This window comes from Ursus americanus, chromosome 15, assembly GCF_024610735.1.
Source record: "Ursus americanus isolate L20-20 chromosome 15, mUrsAme1.1.p, whole genome shotgun sequence".
Taxonomy (NCBI): domain Eukaryota; kingdom Metazoa; phylum Chordata; class Mammalia; order Carnivora; family Ursidae; genus Ursus; species Ursus americanus.
In genome coordinates this window covers 5,295,300-5,309,366 of record NC_142141.1, presented here as the reverse complement: position 1 = coordinate 5,309,366, position 14,067 = coordinate 5,295,300, and the positions used below count along the sequence as shown (strand labels likewise).

The following is a 14,067-nucleotide window of genomic DNA, read 5'->3' as shown; positions in this document are numbered from 1 at the left end:
ACTCTCAGCAGATTCAGAAGCAGCACACTTTAGGGGCTCTTAGATGTGTGTAAGCTGCCTGGGGCACTCTAGTCAGCTCTTAGGTTTGGCTTTCAGAGTTTAGTGGTTTAAGCAGTCCCAGAGATGAGCTTTTGTAAAAGTCCTTTGGCTTTACCTATCATCTTCACCTTTTGCCTTTCCTAGTGTACACAGTAAGCCTCAACATATTTTCAAGTGGAGAACCAAAACCAAAACCAAAACCAAACAAAAAACCCAGGGAAGGACCTGGTAAAAAAGGCTATGAAAGATATTGAGCTGTGGCCATCTTCAAGTGATACCATTACTGCTCATAGATCAGTCATTGGCTCCATATCATTTGTAGGGGAGGAAAACTTTTCCTCTCTTCCCTTCTAGGTTCTTTGGCTGGTCTGATATAATTAAATTGACACCAGACAGATTGACAGGAGAAAAATTTTAATTTCATATTTACGGGAACTCATCAAAATATGAGATTCAAAGAAGTGACCAAAGCAGGCAGCTTTTATACCTTTTAGACCAAGAAACAATAAATCAGTTAAGAGTTGACAAGACAAAGATGTTTGGGTTTGGGATAGCAAATTAATGAAGAAATAGCAAGGTTTATTTATATAGCCTTCTTGGCCCTGAATTGCCTATCTCTGGCAGTAAGGATGCTTTCTATCTCCCAGGTGCAGGGAGGGTGCCTCTCACATGGGGAAATTTATTTCTTGCTTTCAGGGGGACAGAGGAAGGTCACAGTGTCTTTCTTGCACTACCTCTTTCTTGAGTAACTTCAATTAAAAATAATATGCAATGGTGGCATATTTTGGGGCAGCTTGCCCTGAACCCCATCACATTGCTTCAGAGAGCTAGTTTTCTGTTAACAGAGTATTTTTCCAGTGCCTAGGAGCTGTTGTTGAATAGTTTTGAATGAGCCCAGGTACAGAAAATCTGTAGCAAATATTTCTGGTGGACAGTAGTCTTCTCTCCCTTGAGAAACCCACAAAACTGTATTGAGAACTGGTGATCCAGAGCTGTGAAAAAAAGGAATTCATAGGGTGCCTGGGTGGCTCAGTTGGTTCAGCATCTGCCTTTGGCTCTGGTCATGATCCTGGGGTCCTGGGATAGGGCCACGTGTTGGTCTCTGCTTAGCGGGGGGTCCGCTTCTCCCTCTCCTTCTGTGCACTCTCTCAAGTAAATAAAAATCTTTGGGGGAAAAAAAGGAATTCATAACTAGGGAAATTGATTTAGCCTTTCCTTTAGGGTATTGTGGGGTTTTTTTGTTGTTGTTTCTAATAACACTAGTCTTGAGGTCTGCTTGAGGGCAGAGTAGAGGATTTTAGGATCAAGTAAGTTTGGGAAATCGTATCTGCTCTAGTCACCTATTGGTGATTTATGATGCACATTAGCACCTAGCACCTTAAAGTTTGCAAGAAGCCCTACGTAGAGTCAGTATATCAGTTTTATTTAACGTGGTGTTTTCCAAACCTTATAACCCTTTTGTTGAATAACCATTTCTTGGAAAAAATATTTCTTAGGTTACACATTGAGAAATTAGACCATTGCTTTTAATGTACATAGCTTTACTATCAAAGCTTTGAGTAAAATATGGATATTCTTGAGCACAAAAAAGTGTGAAGGCATCCTGAAGAGCAAGTTGTTACACCTTCCTCTTGTTATTTGGCCATCTAAACATCAATGTACCTTTTGTATACAGCTCCCTGGTATAGGAGATTATTTGGGAGCAGTGTTTCATTATGAAAGATTCTGTGCAATGGTAATTGCTTTATTCTTTTTTCTTTTCTTTCTACTTTTGGGTGGGGAATTTTGTTGTTCATGGTTATTTCACAATAAATGTTTGGAATGGTACCAAGCATTTTGGAAAATGGGTGCAAAACCTTGGGTGTAAAGATAATTGGTTGTGACCTTGGGTCATTAGTTTTAGAGAATGAAAAGACCTTCTGTTGCTTGGAGGGGTAGAATTGGCCCTTCCCCCATCCTGTTTGCTGCTACCTGAGAGACTGGGAGAAGCAGCTAAGGACCTTTATCCCAGGAGGATGTGCTCAACTCTTAACATGGTGGATATCCTCTCTTTGGCAATTGGTGTATGTAAAACATTCAGCCTTGCTGCCGATAGTTGTCACAGATGTTGAGTTTCTGAGATGGACTAGCTGTGGAACAAAAGAAAGCATTGGCAAAATATACCTATTGATAATAATCACCTTTCAAATTTATTTTATTAGTACATCCTAATTTAATATTTCATTCAGTTCTCATAACATCCCTGTTATAGTTAAAGGAGAATAATTGTGATTCCTTAGTCTGGTGCTAAGGCATAAATTTAAATAACTTGCTCAAATTGATAAGACTGCTTAGTTTAATTATGGGATCAAAACTGGATTCCAGGTCTCCTGTCAGGTGCTCTAAACAGATGCTCCTTTTGCTAACTGCATTGACAACCTAGTTTTTGATGTCAAGTGTTTATAAGTTTTTTAATAAAAAAAGATTTCTCCTGCTACGTAAAAGTAGAGTGCTCCTATATGCAACCTTTTGTAAGCTGAAATGGCATAAAGTGGAGAAACACTCACCATTAATTATGTAGGAAAATTTTGAGCATTCCCAGACCCAGAAAATAACCTCTCATAGGATTTTCTGATACCTTAGGATACATCTTGCTAATGCATGCACAAAATAAATTGAGATAAAGCACAGATGTTCACAGACACAGTTCAGAACAGTGGCAGCTTGGTGCTGAGATGCTGCGTGGTTCCTGGGGAAGGAGCTGGGCGGGGCACTTGCCGCTCTGCTTGGGATGTGCTCTGCCTCTGTAAGGGCCCAAAGCACAACAAACGCTTAACACTATTTTCACCTATTTTCATAAAAGCAAAAATCCTCTTCAGATTTCCTTCAGTTAGCAAAAGGAGGTGCCAGTGTAGGTCTTTGTAAAAGCGACATGGTGTAACATGAACTTCAAAAAGTGGGGTTACTTCTATTTGCATTTGTATTTTATGGTTTTATGGCTTTGAAAATTCGGTGGCTAGGAGACTCATATTATTAGTAGTATTGTTTTCTTTCTAGAAATGAGGAAAATGAGGCTTAGAAAGATTGACCTACCCAGTGTTACATAGTTGGCAAGTGAGAGCTGCAGAGTGTTCCCCGATAAACCAAGCTGTTGGTAGATGGTGTCTTTAGTTGATGACAATGAGTATTTGTTGAATAGAACTTAATCTTTTCTCGAGTCTTCAGCCCTTTGCTTAGTAAGGGTAAACTTCAGATTTTAGAGAGTATCAAACTTTTCTCCCAGATCCAGATTATAGACCAGGACTATACTGACCCACTTCATTGAATGCATCACTTGAATCATACACCTTTTTGGAGCTGAAGTAATAGATGTAGGAAAGGCAGCTGACCGGGGGCGCCTAGATGGCTCAGTCAGTTAAGCATCTGACTCTGGATTTCAGCTCAGGTCATGATCTCAGGGTTGTGAGATCGAGCCCCACATTGCTAAGATTCTCTCTCTCCTTCTCCCTCTGCCCCTCCCCACAGAGAGAGAGAGAGAGAAGGAAGGAAGGATAGAAGGAAAGAAGAAAGGCAACTGACCTTGTTTCTCATAGGAATCAAGGGAAGAATTGGGACTGAGATTATTTATCAGCAGTAGGATCAAGGCATGAGGCCCATAAGGAGGAACTGGACCAGAACTGGCCTTCGTCAGGAGCCTAAACTGTAGCATGGGATTGAGATGCATAGTTAATTCTGTTTGTAGGCCCAGGCTGGGCACTTGATGCTATTTCCTAGGCTAGAACAGCAAGGTAGGAATGACAGCCCACCAGAGGGGAGAGCCCAACAAAGATCCAGGAAATACAAACGGTTGTCAATTTACTAATCTAATTAAGTGGAACAATTATTGAATTTCTTGTTGACAGTCTCTTGTTCTGCAGAGGCTTTTGAAATTGATGTACCACTCTAACCCACTAGTCCAGATATGCTAAGTATGGAGCAGCTCGGCTGAAATTGGCTCTTCACATCAATCTAAGAAAGGCTGTTGCAACTAGACTGAATGAGAGCAAGGTGTTGAGTGTAGGACAGTGGTTCTCAAATTTTAGGGAGAGTCAGAATCGCCTAGAGGGCTTGTTAAAACACATAACTGAGAGAAACACTTCCAGAGTTTCTGCGTTAGTTGGTCTGGGCTGGAGCCCAAAATTTTGCAATTGTAACACAATCCAAGTTGATGCTGCTGCTGCTGGTCTTGGGATCACACTTTGAGGACCACTGATGTAGGAAAACATGATGAAGTGGGTATAGCTGTTTAGTCCCTCTTAATTAAGGTCTTCACAGAGGAGGCAAAAGGGAATTAACATTTAAATTTAAGGCTCTACCACAGTCAAGACTCTGTGCCAGGTGATTTACAATCATTATTTAACCCTTGAAACCCCTCTGCAGAGGTATTTTCCTATTTCCCCCCAGCATAAACATGTTAAAAACTTATTGGAATAATTCTTTTTTCTTTTTAACAACTTTTTTTTTTTAAAGATTTTATTTATTTGTCAGAGAGAGAGTGCAAGCAAGCACACAAGCATGGGGAGCGGCAGGCTGAGGGAGAAGCAAGCTCTCCACTGAGCAAGGAACCTGATGGGGACTCAGTCTCAGGACTCGGATCATGACCTGAGCCGAAGGCAGATGCCTAACCAACTGAGCCACCCAGGCGCCCTCCATTGTTGACTTTTATGTATTCATTACTCTTCTTATAGATTTAGGATATATAAAATGTAAATTAAATTTGCAGTAATGATTATACAATAGATGGAATTAAATGTTGAGACATACCTTCTCATACAAAACATAAAGTGAATGGGAGGTTTACTTTAACATTAGATACAATACATCTTTCAGATCACAGGAAAAGATAGGCCTCAGTTAATTTTGTCAGAGTGGTGGTGCTGTTTTTTTTTTTTTTCCCCAGTGTTGCCAATTGGTTATTGACCTGTCCTTTTTTAGAAACAAATGAAGAGAGGAATAGTGAATTTCAGAATAGTTGGTACTAAGAAATGACCAAATTCTTGAGATTGCAACCATATGATTTACTCCTTGAGAGTGTTCTTTGTTAATGTCATTTTTGAAAGGTCAACTTGTTTTTAATGGTGCCCAGTGAAGTTACTTTGTGTTGTGTTTGACAGATTCACACAGAAATATTAAAAAATAAATAAAAAGCAGTGATCCAAGCATTTGAATTGAAGGCATTCTGGGAAAACCTGCCATTTATTGTGAAAATCGTCTTTGATCTTGAAATTAAAAGTAAAGCTGGAAAAGAATTTACAAACGAGGAAAAAAAAAAGTTTGGGATCGGACTCACAGGATCTGGGCTTGGAAATGCCTCAGGTAAATCATACAGAGTAGGTGCAAAATTTTGTATTTTCCCACTGCAGAAAGTCAGTACCATTGGTTCTGTAAGTTCTCTGAATCTTAACACAACTTGACAGACTCCCTTTTTAAGACATTTTATTTCTATCTCTGCTAGTTTTGAATACATGTCTTTCCTTCCATTGCTTCTATTTCCTCCTTTACTACAGCTTTGAAATTTAATGAGCTTGATGCGGGAAACATGGCGAATAAAAAGTTGGTTAGAAGGGGGACAGATCTGCTAGCTTTAGGACAGATCTGCTAGCTCACCCACCACCCCTGAAAATTAATCTGCCACAGAAAGCCTTCTTCCATCTCCTTGCCCACTTCCTGTTTCCCAGTTACTTCTTTCCATTTATGCCTTTTGAATTTAAAAGTAGTTAAGAGGAAATGGTGAGAGAGTTCAACCTTTCTCTCTCATACACACACATATACTCCCATATATATATATATTTTTTTTTCCACAAAAGATTACTGAGAATAATTAGATCTATTTATATTATGGTAACTGCTTTGAATTGATCAGTCCTGGTTTGAGGCAGTCTCTGAAATAATAAAAGAAGCCCTGTTTGTCCCCACTGCACATCCAGACTTCTTCCTGTTCTCCTCCAGTGGTTAGCTCTTACCCCTTTCCCTCTTTGGGTTCAGTGCTGAGGAGCAACCTAGAAATAAGGAGAGGGCAGGGATTCTTGGGTGGCTTCCTGTAGGGCCAGGCAGAATTATGCCTTGAGCACAGAAAATAAGCAACTTGCTGGGATTGTCCAGTGGCTCAGAGGCAGGCAGCAGAGGCAAACAAAGGTGATTTACTAGCTGATATTAAGAACACCAGTGGCCTAGCTCCACCCCAATCTCTGGGCCAAGTGGACTACACATACTGATTTGGAGTTCTTTCCCATTCAGAGTTTAATTTGCTACTTGCGGAATACTTGAAGTTAGAGCTATAACACACTTATTTTGAGCTTGCAGCCTGGTAGGGTTGGGGAAAATCAGAGAAAGAAAAGAATGGGTTGGGAAGTACCAGTGAAGAAAAACATGATAGGAAAGTGTGTAAGAAGGTCAGTTTGTGGTAGGTAGAAGGTATATGAATAGAGAAATGTAAGCAAGTAGGCTAATAGAATTTTTTAAAGTTTCAGCAGAAACTTGAAGAATAAGAACAAAAGAGCAAAGAAGGAATTTTTATCCTTTCACATCTCCTTCCTTCATCCAAGTTAGATTTCAGGGTGAGGCCTTTCACTTGTTTGGGCTGCTTTAGGAGTGTGGGCCCTGACTTCCCTCTGGAGGGATTTATATAGATGTTGAAATGGAAAAGTGGAATGGAGAGAAAAGAAGGAGCATCAACTCTGGCTGCCAAGTCTTTTTTCCCTTATGTATTACAGAATGAATTGTACCCTTTTCTGGGATCAGGATTAAGGCTGCTGAGCTCATACCCAAGTTTCTGGTCTCTTCAGTAAGATTTTTGGGTATTTGGCTGATCTGTCTTCATTACCACGTTCCTGGAGGTTGCACAAGGGTGCCCAAATTGTCTTCCAGATTGTTTGGGGAAAAAGACACTGGACTCACTTAGGAGTACAGAATGAGACCGACTTGTTATCTCTGTAGACCCCAGGAAATAGGGAATTCTCCATGTTGGGGAGATGGAGTGTTGTTAGAGATGGATTTGAAAAAATGTTATATAGCCAAATAAAAATACTCATTAGGTAGTGAATGCTGATTCTAGTGGCTAAATAAGCTTTAGTTTTTAGAAGTTAGGTGTTATTAATGGTTGCCACTATTTCTTTTTCTATTTTTAATGCATCTTCTTTATTTTCCCATTTTAAGTTCACAATTTAATGCTAGTAAAATCTCTCAAATGTGCTAAAGAGTAGAAAATATACAGAAAATATACAGAATATATAGTAAAAAATATACAGAATGTGCAAAAGAGTAGAAAATATACAGAATAATAAGTTAGTAGGTATGAGAGTGGGACTTATATGTAATAAATTGGTCTTGGAGTAGTCTTGAACTTTCTAAAGTTAAAATCACTCTGTTGTAGCCTAGTGTAAGCGGAATGGATCCGCCTTTTGGGGATGCCTTTCGAAGCCACACCTTTTCAGAACAGACTCTGATGAGCACAGATCTCTTAGCAAACAGTTCAGATCCAGATTTCATGTATGAACTGGTAAGTAACATTTTCTTGGATTTTGCTTTAATTGATTTGGGGTAAAAATATTGTGCTATAATTTTTTATTTTAAACTTTTAAATGCCTGAAAAGAAAAAAGAATGTCATTGGATTCTTGTGACTGTCAGTCTAGTAATTTTAGAAGGCTGTGTGAACCCATTGAAAATAGTAAGAGCAGGGGAGGTGGATGAGGGGATGGGTGAAACAGGTGAAAGGAATTAAGAGTACACTTACCATGATGAGCACTGACTGAGTAATGTGTAGAATTGTTGGATCACTATATTGTACACCTAAAACTAATATAACACTATATGTTAATTACGCTGGAGTTATAAAATATGTATATGGTTACAAAAATAATTGTGTTATTTTTATAAAAAAAGATGCACATACACATGAGAGAAAATAGTAAGGAGAATTTATCTAAATATCTTGAAGTCCAGTTTTTGATGATGAGGATGGGAAGTTGTCTTTTTTGATATGCCTGACTGCTAAAGGACTCTTCAACTGGGATATTTAGGAATGATAATATGGAGCAAAGCGTATGACACAGAGAATATGAGGTAAAAATAGCACTTCCAAGCAGTATACATATCACTTATTGTTGAGGTAAATAGACACCTAAGATTCCTAAGAAAAACATTTAAAAAATAATTTTAATTACGTACAGCTTAAGCAACATGGAAGTATATAAAAACTGCAAAACTAAATATACAAATCTTAATTTACTAAAAAATCATTGCATTGTACACTTAATACAGGTGAATTTTTCAGTCTGCAAACTGTAGTTCCTTAAACTCTTAGAACACAGAGACACACACCCGTAAGCAAAAACAAAACAAGAAAAGCCCCAAAGGGAAAAATCAAAACAAACTGGAAAAATGAAAATGTCCTCGTTTCCTTCCTGGACCTCCACCTTCTAAACCTTTTCCCCAAGGATAAGTACTCCTAACAGAGCCTTTCTATTCATGTATAAATACATGAGTATTTTAAATTGGATTACACATTCATAGGTACAGTATTCTGTAACTTAATCCTTTTAATGTAAGACATTTGATGAGTAGCCTCTCATGCTAGTACATTAGACTTTAACTGCATTCTTTTTAATGGCTGCATGGTCTCACTAACATATTTTAAAATCCTATCTCCATTCATGAGGAGTATCACACTCATGAGGAGTATTGTAGTCCCCATGCCAAGCGTTGTTAACAAGGTCTTACCAAAGATCTTATCCTTCTGTGGTGGAATTTCAACTCTTTTTTGGTTTGCACTTTGCCTCTGTATTTAAGTTCTCACTTAAGAAGACAGTCTTCTGTGATGAAGGTAAGGTCTTCATTATTTGCTTTGTAACTGAAGCTTGTTTTAAAGGAGATCCCCAAATCCTTCTAAGTCAAAGATCAGGAAACGTAAACCTTTTTCAGGAAGACTGTTTATAGTAAAGTTTAAGAGCCCTTGATATTTAGACCATACCTTGGCCTCTCAAGGGGCATATGTTCCCCTTTTTTTCCTTGCCCAAGGAAATGATATTATAGGGACTGGTAAAGTGACATGTAAATAGCCTTTATCTTAAAATAAAACAAACCAGAGGTCAAGTACTGATTTATCAATTTGGTACATGGATGTGAGGATAGAGGTGAATATTTCTTTCCTAAAATATAGTGTGTGGTTTTTGTTTTTTTTTTTTTAACTTTTCTCAGGATAGAGAGATGAACTATCAACAGAATCCTAGAGACAACTTCCTTTCTTTGGAGGACTGCAAAGACATTGAAAATCTGGAGTCTTTCACAGATGTCCTGGATAATGAGGGTGCTTTAACCTCAAACTGGGAACAGTGGGATACATACTGTGAAGACTTAACAAAGTATACCAAACTAACCAGCTGTGACATCTGGGGAACAAAAGAAGTGGATTACTTGGGTCTTGATGACTTTTCTAGCCCTTACCAAGATGAAGAGGTCATAAGTAAAACTCCAACTCTGGCGCAGCTTAATAGTGAGGACTCTCAGTCTGTTTCCGATTCCCTTTATTACCCTGATTCACTTTTCAGTGTCAAACAAAATCCCTTGCCCTCTTCATTCCCTAGTAAAAAGATCTCAAGCAGAGCAGCTGCCCCTGTGTGTTCTTCTAAAACTCTTCAGGCTGAGGTCCCTCTGTCAGACTGTGTCCAAAAAGCAAGTAAACCCACTTCAAGCACACAGATCATGGTGAAGACCAACATGTATCATAATGAAAAGGTGAACTTTCATGTTGAATGTAAAGACTATGTAAAAAAGGCAAAGGTAAAGATCAACCCAGCGCAGCAGAGCCGGCCCTTGTTGAGCCAGATTCACGCAGATGCAGCAAAGGAGAATACCTGCTACTGTGGGGCAGTAGCAAAGAGACCTGAGAAAAAAGGGGTGGAGCCTCTTCAGGGTCATGCCACTCCAGCTTTGCCTTTTAAAGAAACCCAGGAACTATTACTCAGTCCCCTGTCCCAGGAGGGTCCTGGGTCAATTGCAGCAGGAGAGAGTAGCAGCCTTTCTGCCAGCACATTGGTCTCAGATTCATCCCAGAAAAAAGAAGAGCACAATTACTCCCTTTTTGTCTCTGACAACTTGGGTGAACAGCCAACCAAATGCAGTCCTGAAGAAGATGAGGAAGACGAGGAGGATGTTGATGATGAGGACCATGATGAAGGATTTGGTAGCGAGCACGAACTGTCTGAAAATGAGGAGGAGGAAGAGGAGGAAGAGGATTATGAAGATGACAAAGATGATGATATTAGTGACACTTTCTCTGAGCCAGGTATGGTAATGGTTGGAGGCTTACCAAACTGACCTTTCTCCTATCTTGAGATATGAATGTTTTCTTTGTCTTAGTTTGGGGATTAAATGACTTAATAGCTTGGCTCAGATATGTAATTGCTTTTTTCTATTTAAGCAGTTCTAAAATAATCACTTTTGCCCATATAGTGATTCATAGGCTGATTCTTTGAGGACTTCTTCTTAATTTATCTTATGTTAAGGGACCTAATTTGTTACTCTCTTGAGCAGCTGTACAAAGATGCCAAGAATGGATTGATTTAAAAATATTCCTATTTATATACATGTCCCTCTATTATAGTTGAGGCAAGTTAGGAGTGCCCACAGTGGTAAACCAAGTGATGATGGTTTATATGACTCATGCTTATAACCAACAAGGCCTACTTAATGAATAATGTAAAAAAGAGCTTTTTCTTTGTGTGTGCCCCATCTTTCATTCACACAGTATTTTTCTATTTAAGAAAAATATATGCTGTTATTTAATGAGCATGAAGGATACTCTGCTTTATTTATATATAGCACATATAAATAAAAGGGAGAAAGAAAATGAAACCTGTGGGAACTGGTTCACTTCATTCAGCATTTACATGCTTGGGCTGTTGCCACTGTTGGCTTGTGCAGTATTTATGAAAATGGTATTGCCAAGTGGCACACAGTTTAAAATGCACAAAGAAGTGAAGATCATCAAATTTAAGCAAAAGTTATTTTCTTCAAAAATAATGTTGATGCTGTAACTTGTACATTAAAAAAACTAAGTTATTTTTAAAACCTTAGAAATTGTCAAAGAGAGCCCTTTTGTTACAATTGCTGGAATTTTTGGCAGTATAAAGATTGGTATTTAATTTTCAGAAAGGTTTTTAAGCCATAGTAGATATATTGTAGCTGGTGAAGCACTATTATTGCTGAAAGACTTTGCTTTAGTGAAATCTTTCTATTACACAAATGCTTAGATTTGTGTATTTGATACAACCAAGTTGTTTGACTCCGGTGGAGTTTCAAGTAAGGGAAAGTACTTTAATCTGGAGAAAAAGAGCTTATGCCTTTTTTTGGTTTACTTTAGAACTCTGCATAGTCTAGATAGAACAATTATTTTTTCTACTTAGGAAAATTTACTTCTCAGCAAATTAATAAAATTTGCTTTGAGGGGCACTTGGCTGGCTCAGCCAGTAGAGCATGCGATTCTTGACCTTTGAGGTTGTGAGTTCGAGCCTCATGTTGGGTTTAGAGATTACTTTTTAAAGAATCTTTTAAAAATCTGCTTTGAGATGTTTCAGGGAAAGTTGTCTTTGCGGCTAGTGGTAAGTTATATAGCTCCCTCCATGGGAAGACCAGAGTGCCATCTACAAGTAGTCTTCAAGGTCTGACTGATCAGCCCTATTGCTTTGAGTTCCATATTTAGGATCAGGGGAAGAGGTTAGGGGAAGGGTGAGACAAAGGGAAGATGGGTAATAACTAAGGGAAATGGAAAGTGTGGAGAAAGAGATGCTTTCCCCAGTAGGTGCTTAAAGGAACATGTAAATCAGAGGGAGTCAGTAAATCCCGGTGTCACCCCACTTCTGGTTGTAGTTTTGCTTGTCTTTGGCTTTCAACTGCATTTTAAATTCATCCTTTATCTTTTAATGTGTTTTTACCTGGATAAATGTGTTGAGAGATGACTAGGTCTGTGAAGAGAGAGCACTTAGTAAGTTGACCCTCATTTCCATTTTGTCAACTGTTTGACTCTCATGGGGGCGTCCCGGGAGGGCCAGTGTTGTAGTTGGTGTTGTCCTGTCATGCATGCCACATTCCCTTGCCTTGTCTCCTATAGAAGAAGCCTGATTTGTGAGCTTGTTGGTGTTAACCAACACTACTTTGAAACAGAGATGCATTGGCTGGGTAAAACTCTCCTGTTGGCTATGTTTAACAATGCTAAATGTTTGGATGGCATTTAATTCACTCACTTCCAGTTGACTTGAAGTAAAGCCTCTTTGGTTAGTATTACTTGGACAGTTCTTACTAATGTTAATGAATGACATGATTTAACCACAAAATCAACACAATTTCGTGGTATTATTTGGGCTTTATTCACATTTGCTAATGAAAATTTCCCGTTTTCTTGGAAGAAAGAGCTAAACAAGTGACTTCAGGAATGCAAAAGTGAATTATTGGTGAGAAGCAGGAAGAAATTCTTTGAAGCAGAAAAGTGGGGATAGTTATAGTTTCTTCAGAGTGCTAGTTTTAGAGTGGGTTGATTGGTTTAATTTGCAGCAGTTTACAAAGGCCCTTTTGTGACGACTAGCTCCCTTGATGCTGTTTCTTGGCAGTTAGCTACAACAGTGCCTGAGCCTACAAAGCTCCAGGAAAGGTGTAAAATGGAGTTTCAGTCCCTACTCTGGCCTTGCTCCCAAGTTTTAATAGAGCCTATTCTGTGGACAGGCTATGACTGTTCGGGGTCATTGGGATTACATGGTTGTAATACTAAGAATTGGGCCCCCAGAATGAAAGTGTATTTTGTAATCCCTACTAAACATTTTCACGATTGACTTTACCAGTAGTCTGCACTAACCAAAGATGTGTGATTAGAATTTTACATAATAAATGTGGCCTTTTTGACTTCCATTTGATAATCATGTCAGGAAGGAATGAATTAGATCAATATGGTGGTCCAGCAAATGAAAAGAAAAGGGAAAAGGCTTCATGGGAAATGTATTAAACAAATAATGGATTTGTTAAAAGAGAAAAATTTTTGAGTGCCTACTTTTGTTTTAGGCACTGTGTGTATTAGATATTGCCTATCCAGAGATGAACAAAACAGACATGATCCCTGTCTTGATGGAGCTTAGAGTTGAGTGGGTTTTTTTACTGTTACGATTTCTTCATCTTTTAATCTGCTTGTGTGTAGTGTGACTTGGCAAGAGAAAGATGCAGGATGTGAGTTTCTTAAACCTTATTTGATCGCAGAACTCACGTGGGGGTGAAGGCGTATCTTATGATAATAATGTTCCTTAGAACATACTTTGAGAGATATTTAATAACCTTAAATGCTAGACCAGTGATCTGGGAATATAATTTTTCTGCATTCTACATGCTCATGGCGGTCTCTGTATTAAAAAGTAACCATCTTTAAGAGACCTGTTGTGTGTGTATGACTCTGTGTGTTATGGTGAATTTATGGTATATGTTATTAGAAAGTGTTAAAATGCTAGGTCACAGAGAACTGCTGGCCCTTGAATGCTTTTTTGGAAAAGGCTGAACATACATAAATAAATAAAGCTGGTAACTAATTTGAGTGGGATGGAAGAAATCAAAATCTTCATTATTCTTTCAATATAAACTGGGATATATGTAAAGAAAAATCCATTTAGACCATTTAACTAGGTGGGTACAGGAAAAGTGAGAAGCCTAAGAGAAGCTAGACTCCTTGAGTCATAGGATTTGAGTCCGTTCCAGCTCTGCCAAATCACTTAAAGCCTCCATGAGCATGTTTCTTTTGTAAATGGGGTTAATAACATCTTTTTTACTGGGCTCTTCGAAGTCTCAAATGAAATACCTGTAAGTGAAATATGTAAGTACATTAAATGAGAAGGACAGTGTTTTGCCAGAAATCCAGGCCACCTGAGGAGAGTTGCTAAGTAGGGGAGAGTATCAAGTAAATTGACAGAGGGGTGGGATGCCTGAGGAAGCTGTATATGAAAAAGTTTCCTTTATGCTTTGGGCTAGGGTAGATTTAA

The 14,067-nt window shown here is 38.6% G+C and overlaps 1 protein-coding gene across 4 annotated transcripts in view; it reads left to right on the top strand.

The window, feature by feature from the left end:
• CREBRF (CREB3 regulatory factor) overlaps positions 1-14,067 on the top strand; it is a 54,346-nt gene that overhangs the window by 14,236 nt on the left and 26,043 nt on the right. For 3 of the 4 annotated variants that reach the window (XM_045792121.2, XM_087867807.1, XM_045792122.2), the window contains exons 2-4: positions 5,172-5,373; positions 7,430-7,555; positions 9,254-10,340. In XM_045792121.2, the coding sequence (XP_045648077.1) occupies positions 5,365-5,373; positions 7,430-7,555; positions 9,254-10,340 (1,222 nt within the window). In that variant the 5' untranslated portion in view covers positions 5,172-5,364. Of the gene's footprint in view, positions 1-5,171; positions 5,388-7,429; positions 7,556-9,253; positions 10,341-14,067 lie in introns of all 4 variants that reach the window. The other variant, XM_045792123.2, reaches the window with a different exon arrangement.